At 43.8% G+C, this 27,873-nt stretch overlaps 1 protein-coding gene across 2 annotated transcripts in view; it reads right to left on the bottom strand.

Annotated features, from left to right (window-relative positions):
- INPP5B (inositol polyphosphate-5-phosphatase B) overlaps nucleotides 1-27,873 on the bottom strand; it is a 176,073-nt gene that overhangs the window by 88,845 nt on the left and 59,355 nt on the right. The window contains exon 1 of one of the 2 annotated variants that reach the window (XM_089688791.1): nucleotides 7,906-7,982. The exons of the other annotated variant lie outside the window; for it this stretch is intronic. Within the exon in view, the coding sequence (XP_089544917.1) occupies nucleotides 7,906-7,927 (22 nt within the window). The 5' untranslated portion in view covers nucleotides 7,928-7,982. Of the gene's footprint in view, nucleotides 1-7,905; nucleotides 7,983-27,873 lie in introns of those variants that run through there. 2 annotated transcript variants of the gene reach the window in all.

Consider the following 27,873-nt stretch of genomic DNA (forward strand, 5'->3'; position numbering starts at 1 on the left):
GAACACCCTTCAGATGAAAAGCTGACCATACACTATACAATTTTCTTGTTCAATTTCCTTTAGATTTACCTTCAACTATGCAGTGCAAGGTCCTGTCTAATTTCATACAAATTGAAAGTGTTTAGGTTTGACCTCATATTATATGGTTTTGGTAAATCTCAACCTCAACGACAACAACCTCCTCGACCCCCTACAGTCCGGCTTCCGTTCCCTACACTCCACCGAAACCGCCGTACTCAAACTCACAAACGACCTGTTAACCGCCAAAGCTAATGGCCACTACTCAGTGCTCCTACTCCTCGACCTCTCCGTGGCATTTGACACAGTCGACCACCCCCTCCTCCTCAAGAAACTACACTCCCTTGGCCTCAGAGACTCCGCTCTCTCCTGGCTCTCATCCTACCTATCACAACGCTCCTTCAGCGTTACCTATAACACTACCACCTCCCCCTCACTCCCCCTCTCTGTTGGGGTCCCTCAAGGCTCTGTCCTCGGGCCCCTTCTCTTTTCCATCTACACCTCCTCCCTTGGCCAACTGATACACTCTCACGGCTTCAACTACCACCTATATGCCGACGACAAGCAAATCTATCTCTCGACCCCTCGCCTCACCCCTTCAGTCTCCGCCGGAATCACCAGCCTACTGAGTGACATATCAGATTGGATGTCGCTCCACTTCCTTTAACTGAACCTCTCCAAAACCGAGCTCCTAGCTTACCCCCCCCCCCCACTGACTTCTCCATCACGTCCAACAATGCCACCATCAAGCCTGCCCCACAAGCCAGAGTACTTGGTGTCATTCTTGGCTCCAATCTATCCTTCCAGCCCCAAGTCCAATCACTAACAAACTCATGCAGACTCCACCTCCGCAACATCGCCAAAATACGCCCATTCCTAACCCCAGAAACCACTAAACAACTCATCCACTCCCTCATCATATCACGACTCGATTACTGCAACTCCCTCCTCAGTGGCCTGCCTCACAACAGGCTATCCCCACTTCAGTCGATCCTGAATACGGCGGCCAGACTCATCCACCTTACCAACCGCTCCGTTTCCGCCACCCCCCTCTGCCAATCCCTCCACTGGCTTCCGATTGCCCAACGGATCAAATTCAATCCCTCCCATGCCCGCCTCCAGGATTTCTCTAGGGCATCACCCATCCTCTGGAATTCCCTACCCTAATCCATCAGACTATCACCCACTCTCCTCTCCTTTAGAAGCACCCTAAAAACCCACCTCTTCAGGGAAGCCTACCCCACCCCCTGCTAATTGCTGATCTCCTCCACTCTTCCTACCACTCCATCCCCCACAGCTTTTCCTCCTGTACCACTATCCCCACCCTCCTAGATTGTAAGCTCCAAGGAGCAGGGCCCTCGAACCCCTCGTGTATCGCACTGTATAGTTATTGAACTGTCTCATGTATTGTCCCCCATTGTAATGTACAGCGCTGAGCGAACTATTGGCGCTATATAAATACTGTATAATAATAATAATAAATCTAAAGAAAAATTGTACAAGAAAATTGTTTGGCCAGCCTAAAAGCATTTTGTTGTTTTTGGTATTGGAAATGTTTCACACATTTACTAAACTGAAAAAAAAGCCAGTCTTTATTTCTGTAATAGTTCCCATAATAATATATAACACAAAGAAAATGTTATATGCCTTGGTTTGGGACTAAGAATAGCTTTAAAATGGGTCTATTTAACTTAGGCTGGCCATATATTATACAATTTTCTTGAAACGTTTGCTTTAGATTTACCAAAAACCATATAATAAGAGGTCAAACTTAAACAACACTTTCAACTGTATCCAATTAGGCAGGCCCTTGCACTACATAGTTGAAGGTAAATCTAAAGGAAATTGGACAGAAAATTGTATAGTGTATGGCCAGCCTTAATCTTTAATTAAGTTAATTTAACTTAACCCCTTGACGCTGATCACACGCAAATATGCGGCCTCTCGGCGCCTGGGCCTTGACGCCGAGCGGCCGCATATTTGCTTGCAATTAGAAAATACATATGTGCTGACAGCAGGCGCCCTGCGCGCTCCCAGCACATGTCTCCGTGACTCCCGGAAAGGTCCCTATCTCCCCTTTCGATCAGGACCTTTTCCGATCATGTGACCCTAAAACCCCGCCCCCCAGCTTCTGAAACTCTTAAAGGGCCGGGAGGAGCCAGCGCCAAGAGGTTAACTTTAATCCTGTATTTAATCCTTTCACTGCCAGTCCACTATTCTCACACCTGCTGATGTGTTGTAAATGATGCATTGCACCATTTCATCTTCTTTTAGTCTGTGTTCACACTTGTGCTGCTCTGTATATCGCATGTGATTCGCACAGGAACCGCACCGCATTCCTGTGCAAATCACATGTGATTTGTGTGCGGTGCGATCGGAGCCATACATTATGTATGGCTCAAATCGCACTGCACCAAAAAGGTGCAGGACCCTTTTTTGGGTCCACACTAGAATCGGATCGCATGGGTATTCACACCTATGCGATCCAATTCTGCACCGTGTTCTGCCGACCGATTTCGGGGTGCTGTTAACTTAACATACAACCGCATCGGTTAGCATGAACGGGGTGCGATTCTGATGCGGTGTGGAATTCGCACAGAAAAACGCTGCAAATTCTGTACTGCATCAGTGTGAACCAGAGCTAAAATGTCACAAACTGACATTTAATTTATATTCATTCATAGCAGTAAGTTGCAATATGGTGTACAGCGTCACAACACGCTGCACTGAAAAAAAGTACAGCAAGTCCTACTTTTTTTCAGCACAGACCACTGAACTGATCGGACATAAGGAAAATTGCCTCGACTATGCACTGGGACTGCGTTGGACAAGGCTGCACAGTGCAGCGCAATTCATAAGGTGTGAATGGGCCATGACTACGTAATACTGTAACTGCATCTTTGGTGCGATACACATACATTGCACTGTCCCCAGTCAAATTTTCTGTTTGCCTGCCCCATCCACAGAGCCACAGAATCGTTTTTCAAAATCTTGTGAGCCTGGCCTGCACATGAGTTTATACTCAGTACTTCAGTGTAGTATGAAGTCTCCTTGGTATTGAATAAAGAGAGTACTGTGCATGCGCAGGCCAGCTCAGAAGATTTTGACAATGGCTTGGCAGCTTACCTTTACTGCCACCCCTCTGTACAAGGTTTTGCTCACCTCCTCATAAAAAGAAATCAGATTTGTTTGACAACTTCTGTCTTTCATGAATCCATGCTGTCTGTTGCTTAAAATATTTTTTCCAGCAAGAACTCATCTATGTGGTCTTTTATTAACCACTTGCCTACCAGACATTTATACCCCCTTCCTGCCCAGGCCAATTTTCAGCTTTCAGCACTGTCGCCCTTTGAATTACAATTGTGCAGTCATGCAACACTGTACCCATTTGAATTTTTTATATTTTTTTTCAGACAGATAGAGCTTTATTTTGGAGGTATTTAATCACCTATGGGTTTTTTAATTTTTGCTAAACAAACCAAAAACAACAGAAAATTTTGAAAAAATAATTTTTTTCTTTGTTTCTGTTATAACATTTTATCAATTAATAATTTTTCTCCTTCACTGATGTGCACTAATGAGGCTGCAGCAATGGGCACTGATAGGCTGCACTGATGGGCAATGATAGGCGGCACTGATGGACACTGATGAGGAGGCAGTGATGGACACTGATGAGGAGGCACTGATGGGCATTGACAGGCATCACAGATGGGCACTGACAGGCTGCACTGACTGACACTGATAGGCAGCACCGATAGGCTGCATTGACGGGCACTGATAGGCGGCACTGACTGCCACTGATAGGCGGCACTGAAAGGCAGCTCAGATGGGCACTGATATGCGGCATTGATGTGCACTGGTAGGCAGTGATATGTGGCACTGATGGGCACTGGCAGGTGGCACTGATGGGCAATGACAAGTGGCATTGATGGACACTGACAGGTGGCACTGATGGGGCTACACTGATCAACAAGGAACAGAGATCATCAGTGCTATGATGATCAGTGTACATGTCCACAATGTACATGAGTAATGCAGATTACCGGCTCTCCTCTCCTCACGAGCTGTCAGCATGACAGCTCATGAGGAGAGGAATGTTAATAACCGGCATTTCCTTATTTACATGCGATCAGCTGTGATTGGACACAGCTGACGTCATCGGCTCTTTCTGTTGATCGGTGATCCGCTGTGTCCCTTTGGCTCTTTCCGTTGATCGGTGATCCGCTGTGTCCCTTCGGGCTCTTTCCGTTGATTGGTGATCCACTGTGTCCCTTCGGCTCTTTCCGTTGATCGGTGATCTGCTGTGTCCCAGGGACACAGCGCACCACCACTTTCGTGGTTAGAGTGGGAGGACATCATATAACGTCCTCCCAGAACAAGAGAACCGCCCTGAGCCCGTCATTTCCTCATATGGCAGGCGGGAGGTGGTTAAGCTCTCCAGTATCTTTCCAACTATAGAAGTTAAACTAACAGGTCTATAATTACTTGATAAAGATTTTGACCCTTTTTAAATATAGGCACTACATTGGCCTTACGCCAATCCAGTGGTACTATGAGAGTCATTAAAGAGTCCCTAAACATTAGAAACAATGGCTTTGAAATGACAGAGCTCAATTCTTCAAGGACCCGTGGGTGTATGCCATCCGGTCCAGGTCCATTATTCACCTTTATTCTTTCTCAATATTTCTGGATCATATCAATTGTGAGCCAATGTGGATCATCTGGAGCGGTGTCAATACCATGCCCATTATGGACAAGAGCTCCCCCATGCTCCTTTGTATACACAGAGCTGAAGAAGGTATGTAATACATTTGCCTTCTCTTTGTCCCCAGTCACCCACTCTAGATTATTTTGTAAAGGGCCTACATGCTTGCACCGGACCATTTTACTATGAATATATTTGAAGAATAATTGGGGGTTGGTCCTGCTATCTTTTGCAATCTGTTGTTCGTTTTCAATTTTTGCGGCCTCGATTTCCTTTTTGCATATTCTGTATATGTTAAAACAATGTTAGCGTTCCTTCATTTTTATATTTAATAAAAGCTCTTTTCTTGTTATCTATAGCGTTATTAACTTTGGCCATAAGACACATGTTTGATATGGACACATACTATGGAAAGGGGCACTCTGATGGGCACGTGATAGAAAGGGGCACTCTGATGGGCACATGATGGAAAGGGGCACTCTGATGGGCACGTGATAGAAAGGGGCACTCTGATGGGCACATGATGGAAAGGGGCACTCTGATGGGCACATGATGGAAAGGGGCACTCTGATGGGGAATATCATGGAAAGGGGCACTCTGATGGGGAATATCATGGAAAGGGGCACTCTGATGGGGAATATCATGGAAAGGGGCACTCTGATGGGGAAATATGATGGAAAGGGGTACTTTGAATGTAAGGGGGCACTCTGACGGGAATACCTGATGTAAGGTGGCACTGTGATGGGGAACCCTGATGTAAAGGGACACTCTGGGAACTGATGTAAAGGAGCATTCTGATGGCCACACCTGACGTGATGGGGATACATGATGGAAAGTTGCACTCTGATGGTGACACCTAATGTAAGGGGGCACGTTGATGGGCACACCCTATGTAAGGTGTCACCATGATGGGGGAACCTTATATAATGGGGCACTCTAATGGGCACAACTGATGTAAGGGGGCACACTGATGGGAGACACCAAATATAAGGGGGCATTCTGATGCAGAAACCTGATGTAAAGAGGCACTGTGATGGGAATGCCTGATGTAAGGGGGCACTCTGATGGGAATGCCCGATGTAAGGGGACACTCTGATGGGAATGCCCGATGTAAGGGGACACTCTGATGGGAATGCCCGATGTAAGGGGACACTCTGATGGGAATGCCCGATGTAAGGGGACACTCTGATGGGAATGCCCGATGTAAGGGGACACTCTGATGGGAATGCCCGATGTAAGGGGACACTCTGATGGGAATGCCCGATGTAAGGGGACACTCTGATGGGAATGCCCGATGTAAGGGGGCACTCTAATGGGAATGCCCGATGTAAGGGGGCACTCTGATGGGAATGCCCGATGTAAGGGGGCACTCTGATGGGAATGCCCGATGTAAGGGGGCACTCTGATGGGAATGCCCGATGTAAAGGGGCACTCTGATGGGAATGCCCGATGTATGGGGGCACTCTGATGGGAACACATTACTTAATGGAGCACTCTGATGAGGATGGCTGACATAGGGGGGTACTATGATGGTGGCAACTGATTTATGGGGCAAGTTTGATGCTGGCACCCAATGTAATAAATTACTCTGGGGGGGAAACCTGAGGTAAGGTGGAACACTAATGGGGAAATTTATTTGCGGACCTTGGCCAGAAGATTTTAGTGACCGGACCTCCTTGAAGTTTAATTCAATACCCTTGGTTTAGAGTATGCCTAATTTTATTGGTCAGTGAATATATTAATGCACATTGCAGCAATTACACTTGTTTTCTTTTTAGGGAAGGCGCAACCAAAATAATAATTTGTTGGTACACTTAGTGATTGTGGGAACACTGTCAACTGGTTGCAGCCACCAATTTTTTTTTGGAGAATCTATAAGCACTAAAGGCTCAGTTCGCACTATAGAAAAGCAGTCCAGATGAGCCCCGGATGCGTTTCCGCATGTGCGTTTTTTACATGTTCCGGTGCATTTTTGATGCGTTCCAGTCCATTTCCCCCCTCTCTCTTTTTCTTTAATTCAAATATGGACATGTGCATTCCAGTGCATTTCTGATGCATTTTGATGTGTGCCAGTGCGTTCTGGTGCCTTTTTGATGCATATTACCATGTTCCAGTACAGTTCTGTGCAGAAAATGTAGCATGTTCTACTTTTTTTCTGCAACCGGACACACTGGAACTGCAAGCAATGATGTGATCTATGACAGTGACAACCATATAACCTACTTTCTGTGCGTTTTGGATGCAGAAAAAAAGCAACTGAAACGTATGTAGTGTGAACTGGCCCTAAGGGAGTTTTTTGATGTTTAGCGGGCAGGTTAGGGTATCACACTAGTATTATTTGAATTCTGGCGTTCAACTTTATGGGCCAGTTCACACTATAGAAACACAGTCCAGATGCGTTCCAACATGTGCGTATTTTACGCATTCCAGTGCGTTTTTATGCATTCCAGTTAATTTTCTCCCCTTTTTCTTCAATTTAAATAGGGACATGTGCATTCCAGTGCGTTTTACCACGTTCCAGTACAGTTCTGTGCAGAAAAAATGTGTCATGTTCTACTTTTTTTTCTGCAACCGGAACTCACTAGAACTGCAAGCACTGATGTGAACTATGACATTGACAACCATATAACCTACTTTCTGTGCGTTTTGGAAGCAGAAAAAAAGCAACTAAAACACAGGTAGTGTCAACTGGGCCTAACAATAGAGGGATGACTGAACCTTCCATTGGCATGACCCTCCATATTCATATAGAGATTTGATACACTGTCACCATTCAAACCTGTGGAAATCCCTGACATCAACCAGCTATATGATGTGTGTAGATATCTTAGCATGCACTTCAGTGCCACCACAGGCAACCTGTATGCTTTGCTAGAGCTCACCGCATACACATCAACCCAAAACAGATCAGGATTGACATGCACAGTAAACACAGCAGGGCTGCTCATACACAACACACAAGAAAATACAAACAGCAAAAAGGAAATAAAAACAGATTACAGTTATGAAATCACGTTCCAGAAATCATTACATGCAGGTACAGCCAGCTCACACAGATTATAGAAATCTAATCTCACTGATCAGAGAAGACAGGAAAGTTGTCCGAGAATAGTTGTCACAGAGAACACACGTCTGATCACAGTGTACACTCACAGACAGCGATCTCCTCCCTGTAATCCTACCTCCTGTGCTCTGAGCAGACATCTCCGCACCTCTTCCTGGAGAACTGACACTGAGCCCTGCTGTCTGTCAACCTGGGCTGTCACAGCAACCTCACAGCCACAACACAACCCCGCCTCAGTCATTGCACTCGGCCAATCAACACTGAGAAGGCGTGGCCCGCACTAACCCGGAAAACTGATTTATTTGCCTTAGCTCTGGCGAATGCGTGGTCATGTGACCGCCTCACTAGCCTTTGCCATGTTGATGTTCCAGAGATAACAGTCAATGGGAAAGCTCTACAACCATGGCTACAGTACATTATGTAGGCAGGCGCCTCAACATCACCCACTGTACATTATGTAGACAGGCGCCTGGACGTCACCCGCTGCACATTATGTAGGCGGGCGCCTCAACATCACCCACTGTACATTATGTAGACAGGCGCCTGGACGTCACCCGCTGCACATTATGTAGGCGGGCGCCTCAACATCACCCACTGTACATTATGTAGACAGGCGCCTGGACGTCACCCGCTGCACATTATGTAGGCGGGCGCCTCAACATCACCCACTGTACATTATGTAGACAGGCGCCTGGACGTCACCCGCTGCACATTATGTAGGCGGGCGCCTCAACATCACCCACTGTACATTATGTAGACAGGCGCCTGGACGTCACCCGCTGCACATTATGTAGGCGGGCGCCTCAACGTCACCCACTGTACATTATGTAGATGGGCACCTGGACGTCAACCACTGCACATTATGTTGGCGGGCGCCTCGACGTCGCCCGCTGCACATTGTGTAGGCGGGCGCCTCGACGTCGCCCGCTGCACATTGTGTAGGCGGGCGCCTCGACATCGCCCGCTGCATATTATGTAAAAAAAAAATTTATAACCAAAAATTATAATTTTTAAACATTTTGTTTTACATTTTTATTTTATTTTTTTATAATATTATTTTTGGTTTTTTTTACATACTGTCACCCTAGCAGTACAGTGTCACCATGGTGACACTGTACTACTTGTGGGGGGTGATGATTTTTTTTTTTACACATTGCTTTTAGACCCATAAAGGCTGTAAAAGCAATTTCTCCTTCTTTCTGGCTGCATTTTTGCAGCCATTGAGAACTACTGAGTGAGCTGTGATTGGTCACAGCTTGTCACATGGTACAAGGCTGTTGTGAATAACCTTGTACCATGTGACCTCTGTGATCATTCACAGATTTCACACGTAGTAAGCAATGATGTCAGAAGTGGCCAATAAGTGATCACATGATTGGGACCTCGCACAGAGGTCCCATCCGACGACACAGCGGGCACCGGATCTCGGTGCTGCGTGCTCCCAGGGAGCACGCACAAGCAGGGGGTGGGGAGGCCGTTTATAAATGGCCACCCGACCCTGCACTGCCACCGTCCGGTCGTTTATATACAACGGCCGGACGGGAGGTGGTTAATAAAAACAAAAATTAAAAAATGTCCCCCTGAAGTAGATCCAACATCAATCACTATGCTTGCCGCCACCGCTGACCTGAAAAAAAAAAGAAAAAAAACGATCTGCTCTGGACGTTGCCATCTGACAGCTGCGCCATGATGACATTTCTTAAATACTGTGATAACACCACAAGGGGGCGAGGTTACCCCACCACTTGTGATGTCATCATGCGCTGTGGTTAGCCAATCGCAATGCACTGTCAGGGTGCAGTGCATTGTGGGGCGCAGCGGGCAAACAGCCCACCAAATGCCCTTACCATTCGTGTGTTTGCTGAACTTACGTTCGACTCGAACATAAAACAGTAGGTGGCTGTGAAGGAGATAAATAGTCTGTTGCCTGGAGCAGTGGGGTTCTTGTCCAGGAAGTGAAGATCCCAGCCTTAAGGGCTGCTGCCCTTTGGGCAGGGTAGTTGAAGCCTACTGTAGGAAATTCACCGAGGTCCCAGCTCAGTGGGAGCTGGAGGTCTATTTCTTCTGGAAGCAGTTTTTAGCCAAGTCAAGGGAGGATCCCGCCTGGAGGTTCATGGAAAAGGTGTCTATCCAATATTGGACAGGAGGTAGCCAATTATCTGGAGAACCCCCCGTTCCCTTCTCACTGGCTGTGATTGACAGCCAGTGTCTCCCGCTGCTGGGTCTGAGAGCCAATGAGGATGGAGAGAGTGGAGAGAACTGCTGCTCTCATACACATCGCTGGATCAAGATCCGGTTTAGGAACGTATGGGGGGGGGGTTGAACACAGAAGGTTTTTTACCTTATTGTAGAAAATGAATCACTTAAACCCTTCTATGCTTTTTAGCCAAGCGAGTTGCCATCTTAGCCTCTGTTCGATCTGCGGTTGCCATGTAATTGCCTACTATGTATCTCCCATGGTACAGAAGTACCATGCAATTAGGTTGCAGTGAGTTTCCAAAGCTACTTTTGGTGCAGTGCAGTGTGATTTGAGCCCATTCAAAATTAACTGGTCTCAAATCGCACCACACTGAACCACATGCGAATCACAAAGGTATGCACAGCATGTTCCTGTGTGATTCTCGGTGTGAACCAGCCCTTAAAAGGGTCTAAATGCACCAGAGCTTCACCAATGCACCCTGCAAGATGTGATGGACTTTACTGCTAGGTGTACCAGACTGTGGCCCTCAGACACACCTGTGCAATTGGCAGCTGACCAGGAACAGAACTAGAACATGGTACACAATCAACAATATCAGAAACAATGGCAGGCAAAAAGATGGGGGAACAAGCATAATTGGAAACCAGCTGAAATTGATAATCGGAGAAACAGGAGCTCAGGAATTTAGGAACTAATATGGATTTTAGCTTTGGATTTTAGGAAATGCACAGGTAGAATCCTGAAACGAAGTAACAAGATGACATTTGCTTTAAAAAGTTGAAAAGAACTTGCTGCATGGTGAATTCTGACGTGCTGCTGATTATAGGTAGAGCAATTTTGTGGAAACCTATCCTGTAAATGACCTGAGCAAGACTGCTTTCACACTGATCTGCTGCGGTTTCACCGCAGTGTGGCTGTAGCACAGTGTACCCAAGCATTTTTGTGCAGGTTACCTGTACTTTGCCATAGACTTCTATTACATTGGGCGAATTTTGTGTCTTTTCTGAAGCTGCACTAAATGTCCTGCATGCAGATTCCTGTTACAAACCACAGTGGATCAGTGTGTGGTTCTAACAAGGACAAATAAATAGCTGTAAAGTGAGGTTCCTTCCTCTGGCAGTGCATCAATCTATAGATAGAGGAACTTTCTGAATATTGGCCTTTGGATGACAGCAGCAATATGCAAGGTTATCTGTTGATAAACTTAATCACATTGTTTTAAGTTCAGTACAGCTTGGGCCAATGTAAATATGCATAAAGTTATACCTACTACAGAGATCGCTGCAATCTTCCGATTCCTCGCCGATCAGTTTCTCTTCTGCATAGTGACCATAGGAAGTTGCTGGCTCAGCACTGCTGCCATTCACAGAATGCCTTGTTATTTTTTTATGAACACAAGGTGTTCTAAGATGGGCAAGGTGGAGATTGTGATGTCACCACCCTGTCTCTCCATATCTAATGAAGGAGCACCTTGTATTCATTCAAAAAAAAAATACATGGAGTTTTGTGAATGTATAGGTTTTGTAAAATATATAGGTTTTGGAAAAAAACTATAAAAATAATATATAAACTTTTATGAGATATCAGAAAACAGCAGTGTACATGTAGTGCTTCTTTTTTTTCCTTTTCCTTTTGAGTTTGGGTTATTGCCCACTAGTATTAGAGGCAAGTTTGTATTCCATACACAGTGAAGTATCTCCTTTTGCTCAAGTGTTGGTCTGAACACAGCTAAATAGTGAGTCTGATTGACAGGCTCAGCAGGTACTATCCAGTGTCACTTATACCTCCCAGGCGTGGAAAAAAGCATATCCTAGCAAGGAAGGAGAGGCCACAGGAGAATAAGTAACAGATCAGCTTTGATGCTGATCTGTGACACAGATTGGGTCTTAATCAAGGAGTATGAGGTGAGACTAGGAGACTGCAGATGACACAGCAGTGTCAAATTGGCTATCAGCAGGACAAATTTAAATAACAGGACTAATGCAGGCCATAGATGGGTCAAAATCAGCCAAAAATTCGTCCAAAAGAATAATTGGCCGATTTTCAGATTGTTAGTGGGTGAATTTGTCGGCCGTTTTTCGTGATTTTGACACATTTTTTTAATCGGTTATGTTGGAAAAAAAACGGCCGATTTTGTAGATCGGCCGATTTTCACGGCAATGATGGGCAAATCGGCCGATCTTTTTATCGATTAAAAAAAATGCACATGAGCCATGACCTGCAAGAAGAAGGAAAAGAATAAGAAGATGAAGACAAAGAAAAAGAAGAACATCTGTATCTATTTGTATCTATTTCAGATACAGATGTTTCTATTCGGATACAAATAGATACAATGTTGCAACCGCAATACTTTTAAATGTCAAAAATAATAGTGGAGTGTCCCTGCAGAGAGCTCCGCTATTATATTTGACATTTAAAAGTATTGCGGTTGCAACATTGTATCTATTTGTATCTGAATAGAAACATCTGTATCCGATATGGATACAAATTGATACAATATTGCAACTTTACTATACTTTTAAATGTCAAATATAATAGTGGAGCTCTCTGCAGGGACATCGCTATTATATTTGCCGGCCATAGACGGGATGAAAATCAGCCGACTTTTTTTTACCAATTGTGGTAACGTCGGCCGATTGGACGACCGATTTTTCGTTTTATAAAAAAAAAAATAAAAAACGCTGGTTTTCACCCCGCCTGTGGCTAGCCATACATTATACAATTTTCTGTCCAATTTCTGCCCAATTTCCTTTAGATTTACCTTCAACTATATAGAGCAAGAGCCTGCCTAATTGGATACAATTGAAAGTGTTGTTTAGATCTGATCTCATATTATATGGTTTTTGGTAAATCTAAAGCAAAAGTCTCAAGAAAATTATATAATGTATGGCCAGCCTAAGCCCAAAAAGAGAAAAACACAAGCTGGGGCTTTACATCAAGATATAGGATACAGAAAAAGTGACACTTTTAACCAGGGATGATAGGACTAACCAGTGTATTCCTAAATGTTATCATAGCTATGTGGATATGGGGGTGTGGTGACAAGAGTTGTGAGTGACAAGAGTTGTTTGAGTTGTTAAGCTGCACGCTGTTCTTGCACTTAATTTAAATTTTCTCCAAAGTATGGGGAAAAGAAGGGAAACAACATCAATTAATAAAAAAAAGTAGCTAAGGTGTTGACAATTGAAGAGCTAGCGATCAGTCACTTGTTGCGGACAGACATTTGGGGTTAATTTACTAAAGACAAATAGACTCTGCGCTTTGCAAATGCAGTTGCACTCATTTTTCCCAGAGCTTAGCGATAGCGGTGAAGCTTCACTTTATAAAAAATACCTAGTCAGGTGCAAGGAAAAATTTTTAAAAAACTGAATTTTTGCTTGCACATGGTTGGATGATGAAAATCAGCAGAGCTTTATCACATTCAATAACAACTGGGGAAAATAACAGCAATTGCACTTGCAAAATCTATTTGCCTTTAGTAAATCAACCCCATAGGTCCTTAACCGCCTCCCACCCGCTATATAAGGAAATGATGGGCAGGCAGTGGTTCTCTCGTTCTGGGAGGATGTCATATGACGACTCTAACTGCGTGTGCGCGCCCCCAGGGGCGTGCAGCACAGCGATCGGTGGTGTGCTGTGTCCCTGGGACACAGTGGATACCCGATCAGCGGAAAGAGCCGATGACATCGGCTCTGTCATGTGATCAGCTGTGTCCACGATGACATATGCTCTGTGATGTCATCAGCTGTGTCAAATCACAGCTGATTGCATGTAAATAAGGAAATGCCGGTTATCAGCATTCCTCTCCTCACGAGCTGTCATGCTGACAGCTCGTGAGGAGAGGAGAGCCGGTAAGCGGAATTCCTCAGAGGGGATATGCACACTGATCGTCAGATGCCCTGATGATCAGTGTAGCCCCATCAGTACCACCTGTCAGTGTCCATCAATGCAACCTGTCAGTGCCCATCAATGCTACCTGTCAGTGCCCATCAGTGCCACATCAATGCCACATATCAGTGCCCATCTGAGCTGCCTTTCAGTGCCAACTATCAGTGCCAGTCAGTGCCACCTATCAGTGTCAGTCAGTACCGCCTATCAGTGCCGCCTCAGTGTCACCTATCAGTGCCCATCAGTGCTGCCTATCAGTGCCAGTCAGTGCTGCCTATCAGTGCCACCTATCTGTGCCATATATGAGTGCTGCCTTTCAGTACCCATCAGTGATGCCTGTCAATGCCCATTAGTGCCACTTACCAGTGCCTCCTCATCAGTGCCGCCTATCAATGCCCATCACTGCAGCCTATTAGTGGCCATCACTGTTGTCTCATTGGTTCACATCAGTGAAGGAGATAAATCACTTAATTACAAAATTTTATTACAGAAACTAAGAATATTTTTTTTTTAATTTTCAGTGGTTTTTGGATTGTTTAGCAAAAAATAACAAACCCAGAAGTGATTAAATACCACCAAAAGAAAGTTCTATTTGTCTAAAAAAAAATGATAAAAATTTCATATGGGTACAGTGTTGCATGACTGCGCAATTGTCATTCAAAGTGCGACAGCGCTGAAAGCTGAAAATTGGCCTGGGCAGGAAGGGTGTACAGATGTGTGCACATAGGCAGAGCACATAAGAAAATGTACCCCAGCACCACAATTCAAATAACTTAAAGCGGAGTTCCGGCCTCTGCCACCTCCCATAAAAAAAATTAAAAGTCAGCAGCTACAAATACAGTGGGTGCTGACTTTTATGAGTAGGGTACTTACCTGTCCAGAAATCCAGCGGTGTCCTCACCCCGAGCCAATTCTTTAATCAACTGTTGGTTGCTGGCACCGCCATCTTGACTAAGGAAAACCAACAGTGAAGCCTTGTGGCTTCAGTGCCAGTTTCCAACAGCGCATGCGCGAAGCACACTGCACTTTGTGAATAGGCTGCATTCCTCTGGGACCTTGGAAATGTTGCAGAGGGCTGCGGGGGGTGCCGAACTTCCAGCTGAGTTTGCCATGGCAAACTCAGCTGGCAGTGGGAGCAGGTACCTGTCAAAACCAGATACCTGCTCACCCCAAAAAGATTTGCATAGTGAATGCAAAGTGATATGACACATTTATTATATCAAACATTACATTATGGCTTCCAATACCACCTCTATGCTGATGACACCCAGATCTATCTCTCCACTCCCCAGCTCACCCCCTCAATCTCCTCACGTATCACAAATCTACTAAGCGACATATCAGCATGGATGTCACATCACTACCTTAAACTCAATCTTTCAGAAACTGAGCTTGTAATATTTCCTCCTCCCTGGTCCCCCACTCACGACCTTACCATTAAGATCAACAGCACAACCAATGGTCCTTCCCCTCATGCCAGGGTGCTAGGTGTAATCCTAGACTCTGACCTCTCCTTTGGGCCCCACATCCACTCACTGGCTAAATCCTGCCACCTCAACCTCCGGAATGTTTCCAAAATCCGCCCCTTCCTGACCAATGACACCACAAAACAACTTATCCACGCCTTGGTTATATCCCGCCTCGATTACTGCAACTCCCTCCTCACTAGTCTACCGTTACACAGGCTATCCCCCCTTCAGTCTATTATAAATGCTGCTACTAGACTCATACACCTTACTAACCGATCAGCGACTGCTGCCCCTCTCTGCCAATCCCTTCAGTGGCTTCCACTAACCCTATGTATAAAATTCATAATACTAACCATAGCTTACAAAGCCATCCACAACACTGTCCCTAGCTACATCACCAACCTCATCCACAGATACCGCCCAAGTCGCCCACTCCGCTCCTCCCAAGATATCCTCCTCTCTAGCTCCCTCATCACCTCCTCCCACACTCGCCTCCAGGACTTCTCCAGAGCCTCTCCCATCCTCTGGAACTCCCTACCAGAGCATGTCCTGTCATCCCCCTCCCTGTCTGCCTTTAGGCAGTCTTTGAAAACTCACCTCTTTGGGGAAGCCTATCCCACCTCCACCTAAGAACTGTACTTGAATCACCTCCACCAGATCATCCCCCGCAGCTATCACCTTTTTTATCACCTCCCCCTTCCTTTAGATTGTAAGCTCCACGAGCAGGGCCCTCCTATTCCTTCTGTACTGCAATGTATTGTAATTGTACTGTCTCCCTTATATTGTAATGTGCTGCGCAAACTGTTGGCGCTATATAAATTCTGTATTATAATAATAATAATATATCAATGGCACATCTGTGACAGATTTGCACACTGCAGCACATTACCGGATGTGACTGATGCAACTTTATTAATACATTTCCTTCATTATAATTTTGAGCAAAGTACCTAGCTTAAAAAAAACATGGCACTCAATCACTTATAGCCTAATTCAAAGCAAACATGACATGGCCTCTGGCTAGCAAGTGCATTTTGAGTGTTTGATTCAATTAGAGACTGAGCAGAGTCTATTGTTTTCATACAAACAGGTCTTATCCAGAGGAAGCAGAGCTTGTACATTTCATGAGAAAATGTGGCTGCCCCATGCACATGCAGTATATACTAAAAATCTATGGATAAGGCTGGCCAGTGTCCTGTCACAGTTAAAGTATAAAACTCCGTCATATTCAAGAGGAGGTACAAAAAGCATAGTAAACAGTTATTTACTTGTGTCTACTTTATCTTTTCTGGATGTACTTGTGAAATAAAAGAAGTACCTTATACATTTTTAGGAAGTTAACAAGAAATGAAGTGTCATTTTCCACCATGATCTAAATTCCTTTATGTGGACATCCTTAAAGCCATGCACCAAGTCCATCATTAGGGGATAGATGATGACCTGTTGGCTTATTCAGGATAGGCAGGGGACCCACGCTTTGCTCAAGCCAGGTGTCCAAACAATTCCTTTAACGGTTCACAGAGAAGATCAGTGTGCCTGATGGAGCAAATCAGCTAACCTTGATATTAGCCATATTTGCTGCAAATTCCAGTTTAGCAGAAAAGGTTTTCTCATCACTTCTTCTGTCATTTCCATTTTCTATCCTTAAATTGGGTGAATGGAGAAAAAACTGTCTATACGCATGGCAAAAATCTAACAGATTCCTCCATCCACGCTATACACAGGGGTGGATTTACCACAAGGCAAACAAGGCATTTGCCTATGGTGGCATTTTTCAGGGGGGAAGCACTGCCCCTTGGAAGAAGGGACGAAAGAAGGGACACATGCAGCATGGGGACCTGGTGGGTTCCGAGAGAGACTGTGGGTTTCAGGACGGTGTATGCACAGCCTGACTCTCATTCCTGGGGATGTCCGGAGCGGTGAAGGTCAGTGTCTCTCTCTCGCTATGGGGGATGATGGCTGGTGTTGGGGGGCAGTGGTAGTGGAAGGCTCTCACTGGTAGGGGGCTGGGGTGTTGTTGGTGAATATCAGGCTCTCTTTGCGGGGGGCAGCACCGATTTTTGTGCTGCCTAGAGCAGCACACAACCTAAATACACCACTGGCTATACATATACAGCATGGATAGAAAAATCTCTCACTGCAACTATTGTATTCTGACATCCGAGAGCTATTTGATCAACAATTTTCCACCCATTCCTTTCAATTTTCCATCAAGATTTTGGGCCACCCATAAAGCGAATTTCCTCCAGTTCACTAGGTACCAGCCAAAATACAACATATTAAAATAACACATATTAAAAAGATTATTTACATTTAAATGATATTTTTCACACATTTAACTAAGACATTTAAAGGTTTTAGATCTTCTTTAACTTATGGACATGGGTTCTCAAAGGAAATGCATAAATGTTTCACACCTCCTAGCCTGAAAGCTATCACTTCCATGCTACATTGTCTTTCTTTTTGCAACCCATATAAAAAGTGTATGTAAATTCTAATAATACATTTCTCTTATTTGTTCTATTTTGGTTTGTTAAATACACCATCAAAAGCTTTTTATTATATCTGTTCAACAAGTACAAAAAAAAAATAGCTGGTCATCTTCTGAGCTGATAATTTCCTGTATTCTCTGCCAAATTTTTGTATTTCTCTTGAAAATACCTGTTGCTCCTGCCAAAAACACTATGCTCTCCTGTGCTTTCTGACTAATCTGCACACTTATCTGTATGCACGGTTCCCTGCTTTCTCTGTGGACTACAAAACACCCCCTTCTGTTATGGAGAAGACAGAGCAATGTTAGGTAGTCCTTATACAGTGCTAAGTAGTCCTCAGCACGGTTGTCACAATAGGACAGCAAGTGAATTAATGGTAGGATAAAAAGTGTAATATACGTGAAACAAAAAAAAAAAAAAAACAATGCAGCTGTAAAGTTTGCGCACAATAGGGACATAGAAGCTATACGCAACTGTCATTTTTGTTTTTCATGAGCAATGACCTTCCTCCCCTCTCTCCTCCTGAAAACTGTGGAATTTGTAGCTGTAACTTTTAACAAACTTCAAAAGAACCTCTTATCTTAATTAAAACACAGAGCTGGCCAGGCTGTAAACAGATAATTAGTCTTGGCAGGATGTTTGTTTCCACTAACCATGGAAAACCCTTTCCTCTGCCCTATGGTAAAACAATAATAACTCAGTCAAGCCTTCACACATGACCTATAAGGCCATTAAGGCTCTATGAATGCAGAGCGTGCCATAAAACGTCTTTTCCACAATGTAACAATTCCACATACAATTCATGGAATTCAACAGGAACAGGGAACTTTAATATTAGGTATATATTTGAATAGGGAATATCATACAGAACAAATCAAGGTCATACATGACTATGTTAGCACATAGGAAAGTCTTCTGCCTCTTGGGTGACAAAATATGCTATGTTTAGTATCCCTGGGTTCAAAATACAATTCTAAATATTGATCTACCAGTTGCTAGAATTCCACGTGCATGTATTGGAAGTTGTTAATATTAGTATGAAACTGTAGTTGGTACTTGGTCGTAAATTTGGTGACCTCCAGCACCCATCCTCTAAACTGGATAATTGGTCAGTTGTTCTCGGGCGACACCCCTTTGATATCATAGAAAAGGGACTGACCGGATCTAGTAAGGGAGCTCTTGTTTACCATGAACCAAGGAACATCTTAACGGACTTGAGAGCTAAGGCAACGTTTTTGCTTGGATAATTGGAATCTGCTAAAACCAAGGACTTTGCAAGTATTCTGCGTTTCTTTAATCTCTCTGTTGCTTTACTGTTCTCTTTATGTCTTTGTAACATCCCTTTCTGTAACTATTTTAATTGCACCATTTGAACTTTTCATTAATAAGCCCTATTTTGAAAAGCGTTAAAATTATCTCTAAGGCTTTAAATGCAAACTAAAGAATCCCTTTCTCTGGAAGAGTGCTACTGTACAGTATATAATAATCCTCTGAATATACCTGTCTGTGGTGACAGTGTGTGTTACAGATGTTTATTGTTCACATTTGTTCTTGTGAAGGGTTGATAGTCCCAAAGCTATCTGGTGGCAGTTTAGAGTTTGAAGGGTTAATTGTGTAATTAATTAACCCAGTAACAATCGCTCTCAGGCTGCTGGCACATCAATTGTGGTTGTGCGAGCTGGAAAATCTCTGTGCAGGGTGCAGCTGAGAGTGGCATTGTTACGTAAGTGGTAGCGGTGTGTGAGATTGGCCGGTCCTTTGTCACGAGATGGTGAGAAGGACAGGGGTTGGGCACCGCATTCATCACACCGCTATATTTAAGGGCCAGTAAGCTGCAATACTTTCAGTTTTTGTTCTTGGGTTTAGATAGGCTTTACGATACAATACGGCTCTGTTCTCATGGGCCAGAATAAGTGCTTGGCAAGACCTCCTGAGTGATGGAGCTGAATGGGTCTGTACCAGGGGCGGACTGACCCTTTGGAAACTCGGGCACTGCCCGAGGGCCCAGGGTCAGTAGGGGGCCCCATGAGATGCCCCTGGTGCCTTTTTCATAGGCTTTTTTGAATTTGGGCAAGGACACAGGGGCCCCATGATCCCCTATTGCCTGGGGGCCCCATGAGTTGTCAGTCCATCCCTGGTCTATACACATCCGAGCTGTTGAGAGGAGGTGTGCCCTAAATCCCGCAGATAACATTCAGGCAGGGGCATAGGGAAGGGGGGTCCAAATCTCCACCAGAATGTCTGTGGTGCAGCAACTAGTGCTGACATCCACCACACACTGAAGCACTGGAATCAGCATCCTTGCTGCCTGTTAGACTTCAGAGACAGGCAGCTGAATTTCAGAGCGAATTAGGTTCTCCTTAGTTCCTCTCTGGCTCCAGTTACTTGATACAGCTGAGGGAGGACTTCTGCTTGCTTTAAACTACCTGGTCTGGTGAGTGTGTTTAATGGGGGGAGCTGTATTGGGGGAGGGGATTGCACTGGAAATGGGGATTTTGGCTTTGGCTTGGGAGGAGGTAATTTTTTTAGTCATAGTCCATCTCTTGACCAATGCATTATGCTCTCCTGACATCTGCCCTTTGCATTTGTGCACTGTTGTACACTCCTGACCCCTGCTCTTTGGGTGTAATGGACGTCTGTGCTCTATGCATTATGCATTCCTGAATCATGATCTCTGTTCTTTTCATACTCCTGACCACTGTACTTTGTGCACTACACACTCCTAACTTCTGTGCTCTGTGAATCACACATTTCTTACTCCTGTACTATGTAAGTTATGCACTTCTGAGCTCTCTGCTATATATACTCCCCTACATTCTGAGCGTTAGGCAATCCTAACCCTTGCATTCTGTGCATTACACATTCGTGACCCCTATGCTCTGTGTGTTACACATTCCTGACCTCTTTGTGCATTACAGACTCCTAGATCCTGATGCTGTGCATTATGCGTGCCTGACCCTTGCATTCTGAGCATTACACACTCCTGATCCCTGCGCTCTATTTGTTATGCACTTCTAACCCTGTCTTTTGTGCGTTACACACTCCTGACCCCTGCGCTCTGTGCTTCATGCACACCTGACCCCTGCACTCTGTATATTACACACTCCTGACCTCTGGACACTGGCCTGTATATGACATACTCCTAACTCCTGCACTATGTTCATTATGCTTTATTTTATAAAAGTTGCTAGTTGCTCAGTATTCAGTGACTATGTTAATAGGTTCTTCTTCAAGGTAGGCTGTGTGAAGAAAAACATACATAATGGAAGAGTGTAATTTTAAAATGTGATTGTGCTAAGGTTTATACAGTACAGTACATGTATGTTAGACTCCTGCTTGCGGCACTGTAATTAAAGTATATATTTTGAGTACAAGGATTATGCATATATTTATTACAGGTACTTCTATAGCGCCATCAATTTATGCAGCACTTTACATATATATTGTGCATTCACATCAGTATATATTATTATGTATGCAGTAGGTAGTCTCAAATTTTAAGCCCCTTCCAGTGTTAGCACACTTGTCACACCCACAGTTTACCACGGCGTGCTGCGCACACCATCTTCCTATTTTTTTTCTGGGTGCCCAAGGCTGACCCCCTCCCCCCAAAAAAGAAATTATCTATGGCCCTGCATTGAGGCCAAGTTCAGGCAGTGACTGCTTGTTTGATTTATTGCTTCCTGACAAGAGAATGGCAGAAACATGATTAGGCCCCTTTCACACAGGTGGTTAGATTTCAGCTTTTAGCTGTGGTTAGAGAAACTTATTTACCACAGCTAAATGCAGACAATGCATCTCTATGGCTCCATTCACACACTGCATTTAGCAACGTTTTCATAGCATGCAGTTTTATGCGTGAAGGAAAAATAAAGTTGACAGCGTCCAGGAGCGATATACCGCAGTTAATCACAGTACAAAGAAAAAATAAGTAAACAGTTGAAATATAAAGGGCAAGAATTTACTACCGCAGCTAAATGCAGCCACATGTAAATGCACATAAACGCAATAAATAAATGCAAGTGATCTCTGTGCCAGAAGTGAGAACATGCATTTACAAGCGGCAGAACAACTGCTTGTGTGAAAGAGGCCTTAGACCAGTGTTTCTCAACCTTTTTTCAGCCAAGGCACCCTTTAAAATTATGGACAATTTCAAGGCACCCTCTAAAATTATGGACAGTCCCGAGGCACCCTTTAGAACTATGGACAGTCCCGAGGCACCCTCTAAAATTATGGACAGTCCCAAGGCACCCTTTAGAACTATGGACAGTCCTGAGGCACCCTCTAAAATTATGGACAGTCTCGAGGCACCCTTTAAAATTATGGACAGTCCCGAGGCACCCTTTAGAATTATGGACAGTCCCGAGGCATCTTCTAAAATTATGGACAGTCCCGAGGCATCCTCTAAAATTATGGACAGTCCCGAGGCACCCTTTAGAATTATGGACAGTCCCGAGGCACCCTTTAGAATTATGGACAGTCCTAAGGCACCCTTTAGAATTATGGACAGTCCCGAGGCATCTTCTAAAATTATGGACAGTCCCGAGGCATCTTCTAAAATTATGGACAGTCCCGAGGCACCCTTTAGAATTATGGACAGTCCCGAGGCACCCTTTAGAATTATGGACAGTCCCGAGGCACCCTTTAGAATTATGAACAGTCCCGAGGCACCCTTTAGAATTATGGACAGTCCCGAGGCACCCTCTAAAATTATGGACAGTTCCGAGGAACCCCATCCTGAAATGTAAAAAACTATTCTAATTTATTCTTCCAAATCAAATACACTTTTTCACACTGGTCCTGACTAGTATTTCAGTGTGTCTCTTCTCCCTCAGTTTTACTCCATCACTGAGCTAATGTGACCCAGCACTGATGGAGAGGGGCAGAGGAGGGTCAAACAAGGATGCTGTGCAGTCAATTGACATCCTCCTTATCAACTGATGATGTCATTGGTTGTCAGGATGCTGGTCGCTAGAAGGTCGTAATGGCACACAATGAAAACCGTGACTTAAAATACAGGCTTGTTCCACCAGCTGGCTTGTATACAAGTTTTGTGCAACTGTTAGACATTTTGCCAAGGCACCCCTGAAGAAACCTCAAGGCACACCAGGGTGCCTTTGCACCCTGCTTGAGAAAGGCTGCCTTAGACTGTAGCTCCAAGAAAACAAGCTATACGAATTAAGTCTGACAGAATGTTCACGTTACTAGTTACATTCTTCTCTTTTATTATTTTGTAACCATTTACCAGAACTTTTACAGCAAGTGTCAACATTGGTTTCTTATACTACTTATGTATTTTTAGAGATGTAGCAATTTTAGGTTGGCTCAGGCCATGCTATGGTTGCTGCAAAGCAAGTGGAGAAAGCAGACAGTTACCAGTGTGAAAAGTATCTGTCATGTTAAATTCCTGTGTCAAAGTCTACTCTTCCTTGTGTGAGATTCCACTAACTTTCTGAAAAGTTGTGCTTAGTGTTCATAGCTCAAGTAAAACACATACTGAATATGTTGCAGTTAGTATTGTTTTCCAGCATGATGCTGCATAAATAGATTGCAGACTATTTTCAGCTTATCCATATATGGCACTATTATGTTGGGCTGGCCTGTCAGATAATATTTGTTGGCTGGAGTAAGTTCTTTCAGGATGATTACACTCAGCCAGTTCCATGTTAATAAAAGCATACCCTGCTCTTGAGATAAAATGAATTGTAAAACAGTCTTAACCTTTTCTTGATCAAAAGTATTTTGTGTTTTTGAAACAATAATAATTCCAATCAGTGTTTGTTTTTTTTATTTTTTACTCGAAGGCTTGGTTCACACTATGATTTGCACAGACATGAGCTGCTCATTCCTCTTTAATTAACATGCAATTCAGTGCGGTGCAAATTGGGTCCATTAATTTTGGATGGGCTCAAAACGCACTGCATTGCACCAAAAGTAGTGCATGCACTGCGACCCAATTGCATGGTACATTTATGTGCAATGAATAAAAGAAGATGCTCACCAAAAACGTGCAATCCTGATAATCAAAACAATAATTATACATCAACATAACATATAATAATGTGTCATAAAAACATGAAATCCAAAATCACAAAAATCATTCACACGTGACAGCCCAACTGATGACTACTTCTTGCAGCTCCAAAATTGTGTTCCACCACCGTGTATAGCTGAAATGTGAACTCACCAAAAAATACTGCGATCTGAAAAATGAAAGTTAAACTAATGACACCCCAAACACAGGTTGAGTTTGGAATCTGATTGTTTGATTGCTCTTGTGGACAGGTGGCTTTTATACAGGTAACAAAATGAGATCAGCAGCACTCCCTTTATTTATAATTATTGTTTATGATTATCATAATTGCACATTTTTGGTGAGTGCCTACTTTTATTTATCGCACATTTATGATAAGTGTTGTTTCACTTAAAAGGGCAGCTACCTATTCAATATTAGACATTTAATTATAAATTTGCTAAACTTTTGTAGTTCACTATTTGGTTGGGTTTGGAGCTGCTTCATTTTTTGATTGAATCACATGGTACATTTTGTCCGGAAGCTTCCTGAAGACGCGCTATGTGCAAAATGCATCGAAGCTCAAGCCGCACACATCACTTACGGGTTCCTCTGACGTCACGTCTGAGCATTGGAACGCATGCCGAGCTGCTTCATTTTTTGATTGGATCACATGGTACATTTATACCATGTGATCTGATGCAGGCAAGCTCACTGCATTTGCAACCTGTGTTTGGGGTGTCATTAGTTTAACATAAAATTTTCAGATCGCAACTGCAGTGTGTTTTGAATGCAGTGTAGGAAATGCGCACGCATCACGGTTTCCTGCACCATGCTCTAGTGCAAACCTAGCCTAACTGGTTGAGGAAGATGGATTTTTGTTTTTACAAAAAGTGTTTTTGCAACGCATTATTACTGAGCATCAATGTGTTTGCCTTCAGTCTATTTACTGTAATCAAATTTGGAATTTACAGTCTGGTAATAAGAAGTTTACAATCCACGTAAATATATACACTTGTGTACACAATCCTACTTTCACGTGACACTGCAGGTTTGAATGCACAAGCTTGTGTGCCTTTAAATTGTGACCTGGTGCAAGAATGGACTGCACATTGGAATGTATATTCACACCTTTCAGTAGTTATAAAAGTTCTCCATGCAAGTGTCAAACACACCTTGGTAGGATGCCTTATTCATTATTGGTCTTGGGTCTTTAGGCTGAATTCACACTGCAACAGAGACAGCCATTCATAGCTCCTGCTGGTCTCCCTTGCTGGCTATGGTAGGGGGCAGTGTGGTGCACAATTCAGCACATCACATGGATCCCTTTTTTATTATTTTTATGTTTTGTACGAACTTTGTTTGAAGTGTACAAAACATACACAAAACATACACTTCATTCACAGTAATGTACAGCAGTGCAGGATGCTGCGTGCTGTACGTTGACGTGCGATGGTGCGCTGTGGTAAATTTATTGCAGTGCTAGGCTGCCCTGCAGTGTGAATGGAATAAATAGGAAACTATTATTTCCTATGTGTCCCTGTAGTGCAGCGGTTCTCAACCTGTGGGTCGCGACCCCTTTGGGGGTCGAACGACCCTTTCACAGGGGTCGCCTAAGACCATCGGAAAACACATATTTCCGATTGTCTTAGGAACTGAGACACCGCTCCTCTATCCGTCTCCAGGCTGGTCCGCCCACATGCAGATACGCCCACATATGAGTACCTGGAGTGATGACATTATCACGCCAACCCCACCACATACACCCCGTACAAATACAGGTGCATGTGACAGGGTTGGCGCCATAATGTACTTATGTGGACCAGTCACACATGTGTAAAGAGCAGCTACTGTGTAGTAAGCAGCTACTGTGTAGAAAGCAGCTACTCTGTTAAAAGCAGCTACTGTGTTGAAAGCAGCAGTATTGGAGGTAAAACAACACTTCATGAATTATAATTACTGGGTAAATGTAAAATCATGTACTGTAAAATCATCAACTACTGCAAAAAATGAAGTTTACTGTTGTTATATTAAGACTGTTACCCATGCTACACCATGATTCAAGACAAAATTTCATTTATTTGTAATTAGAAAGAAACATTTCACAGTATATAATTACATATTGTTTTTGTGATTAATCACTATGCTTTAATTATGTTCAATTTGTAACAATGAAAATACATCCTGCATATCAGATATTTACATTACGATTCATAATAGTAGCAAAATTACAGTTATGAAGTAGCAATGAAAATAATTTTATGGTTGGGGGTCACCACAACATGAGGAACGGTATTACAGGGTGGCGGCATTAGGAAGGTTGAGAACCACTGCTGTAGTGATACGTTTTGCCAGTTTGTAAAATGTCTGTCACCACATATACTGTGAAGTCACCTTATAGTAAAAATACAGCCAAAATGCTGGTTTTAGTTTTCATAGTGGGAAAGGAGAAAGGATTAGCTCCTGTTTTTTTAGCTCTGGGGCAGGGGGTCTCCAAACTTCGGCCCGCGGGCCAGATGTGGCCCTTTGCTTGTCTTTATTCGGCCCTTAGGACAATAATCCTTCCACTGATACAATGCATTATTCCTTCCACTGACACAAACAATAGGGCACTATTCCTCCCACTGACACCAACAATAGGGCACTATTTTTTCCACTGATACAAACAATGGTTCACTCTTCCACCCACTGACACCAACAATGGGACATAAATCCTTTAAATTGATACAATGCACTATTCCTCCCACTGATACCAACGATGGGGCACTATTCCACCCACTGACACCAAAAATGGGGCACTATTCCTCCCATTAACACCAACAATCGGGCACTATTTCTTCCACTGATACCAACAATGGGACACTCTTCCACCCACTGACACCAACAATGGGACACAAATCCTTCCACTGATACAATGCATTATTCCTCCCACTGACGCCAACAATGGGACACTATTCCACCCACTGACGCCAACAATGGGGCACTATCCCTCCCACTGACACCAACAATGGGGCACTTTTCCTCCCACTGACACCAACTATGGGACACTATTCCTCCCACTGACACGGGAATGGGGAACTAATTTTCCCTCTGACACCAACGGTGTAATTTTTTACTCCTGCTGACCACCAAGCCTTTGGCATTGTTTACTCACACCAATGCCAGGGCATTTTTTACTCCCAGTGATCACATCCCGGCCCCCCTAAAGTTTGAAGGACACTAAATTGGCCCTTTATTTCAAAAGTTTGGAGCTCTGGGGCGTTGCTGTGAGCTGCTCTTCCCGTTTCCCCTCTGCATAGTATGAAGAAGTAATCAAACTATAATAGCACTTCAGTGTACTAAATATCACCTATAGTAGGGGTAGGCAACCTTTGAGAGGTGGCGATCTACCTGAACAACATGGAACAGTTCAAATATCTCCGGGGTGGGACACGTTTTTAAAAAAAGAAATGAACTAGCTAGGTCCCAAAGTAAGGCCTCACAAGCCTATATTCAAGCTGCCCAAATTGCACAACTTGCATACACTAAGGCTGAAGTGTCTAAACCCCTCTGGGTCTCTATTGAAGCTTTCCCATGTCTTTCCTTAACCATTGGGTCATTGCTGTGGCTTCCTAGCCATGTGCACCATCCTATATTATGTTCCACTTTATTGCAGTCATTAGCCATCTGGGATAGGGCACACCATCCTTATCATCTCCGTACAAACCGTTAGCACCTATCTTTTGTAATCCTGAGTTCCCACCAGGGTTGGTACATACATCATTCCAGTGGTGGAGTAATAAGGGGCTTTTGACAATTGGTGATTAAGATAAGTTCACCTTTACACAAAAAATAATAAATACACTTTTTTTGCAGGTAAAAGACATGCATTTAATATTTTTTGTGTTAGGAGCCTCTAAAGCATTGCACCAGCGATCAGCAGATCTCTGATGCCATGCAGGTCTCCTGCAGACTGTCAATGTATCTGCTTGCTCATACATGCCATACAAGTAAGTCGATACTTGTGACATGAAGAATCAGTTAA

This window comes from Staurois parvus, unplaced genomic scaffold (genome assembly GCF_062004578.1).
Source record: "Staurois parvus isolate SC_StPar_1 unplaced genomic scaffold, SC_StPar_1.0 ptg000454l, whole genome shotgun sequence".
NCBI classification, from domain to species: Eukaryota; Metazoa; Chordata; class Amphibia; order Anura; family Ranidae; genus Staurois; species Staurois parvus.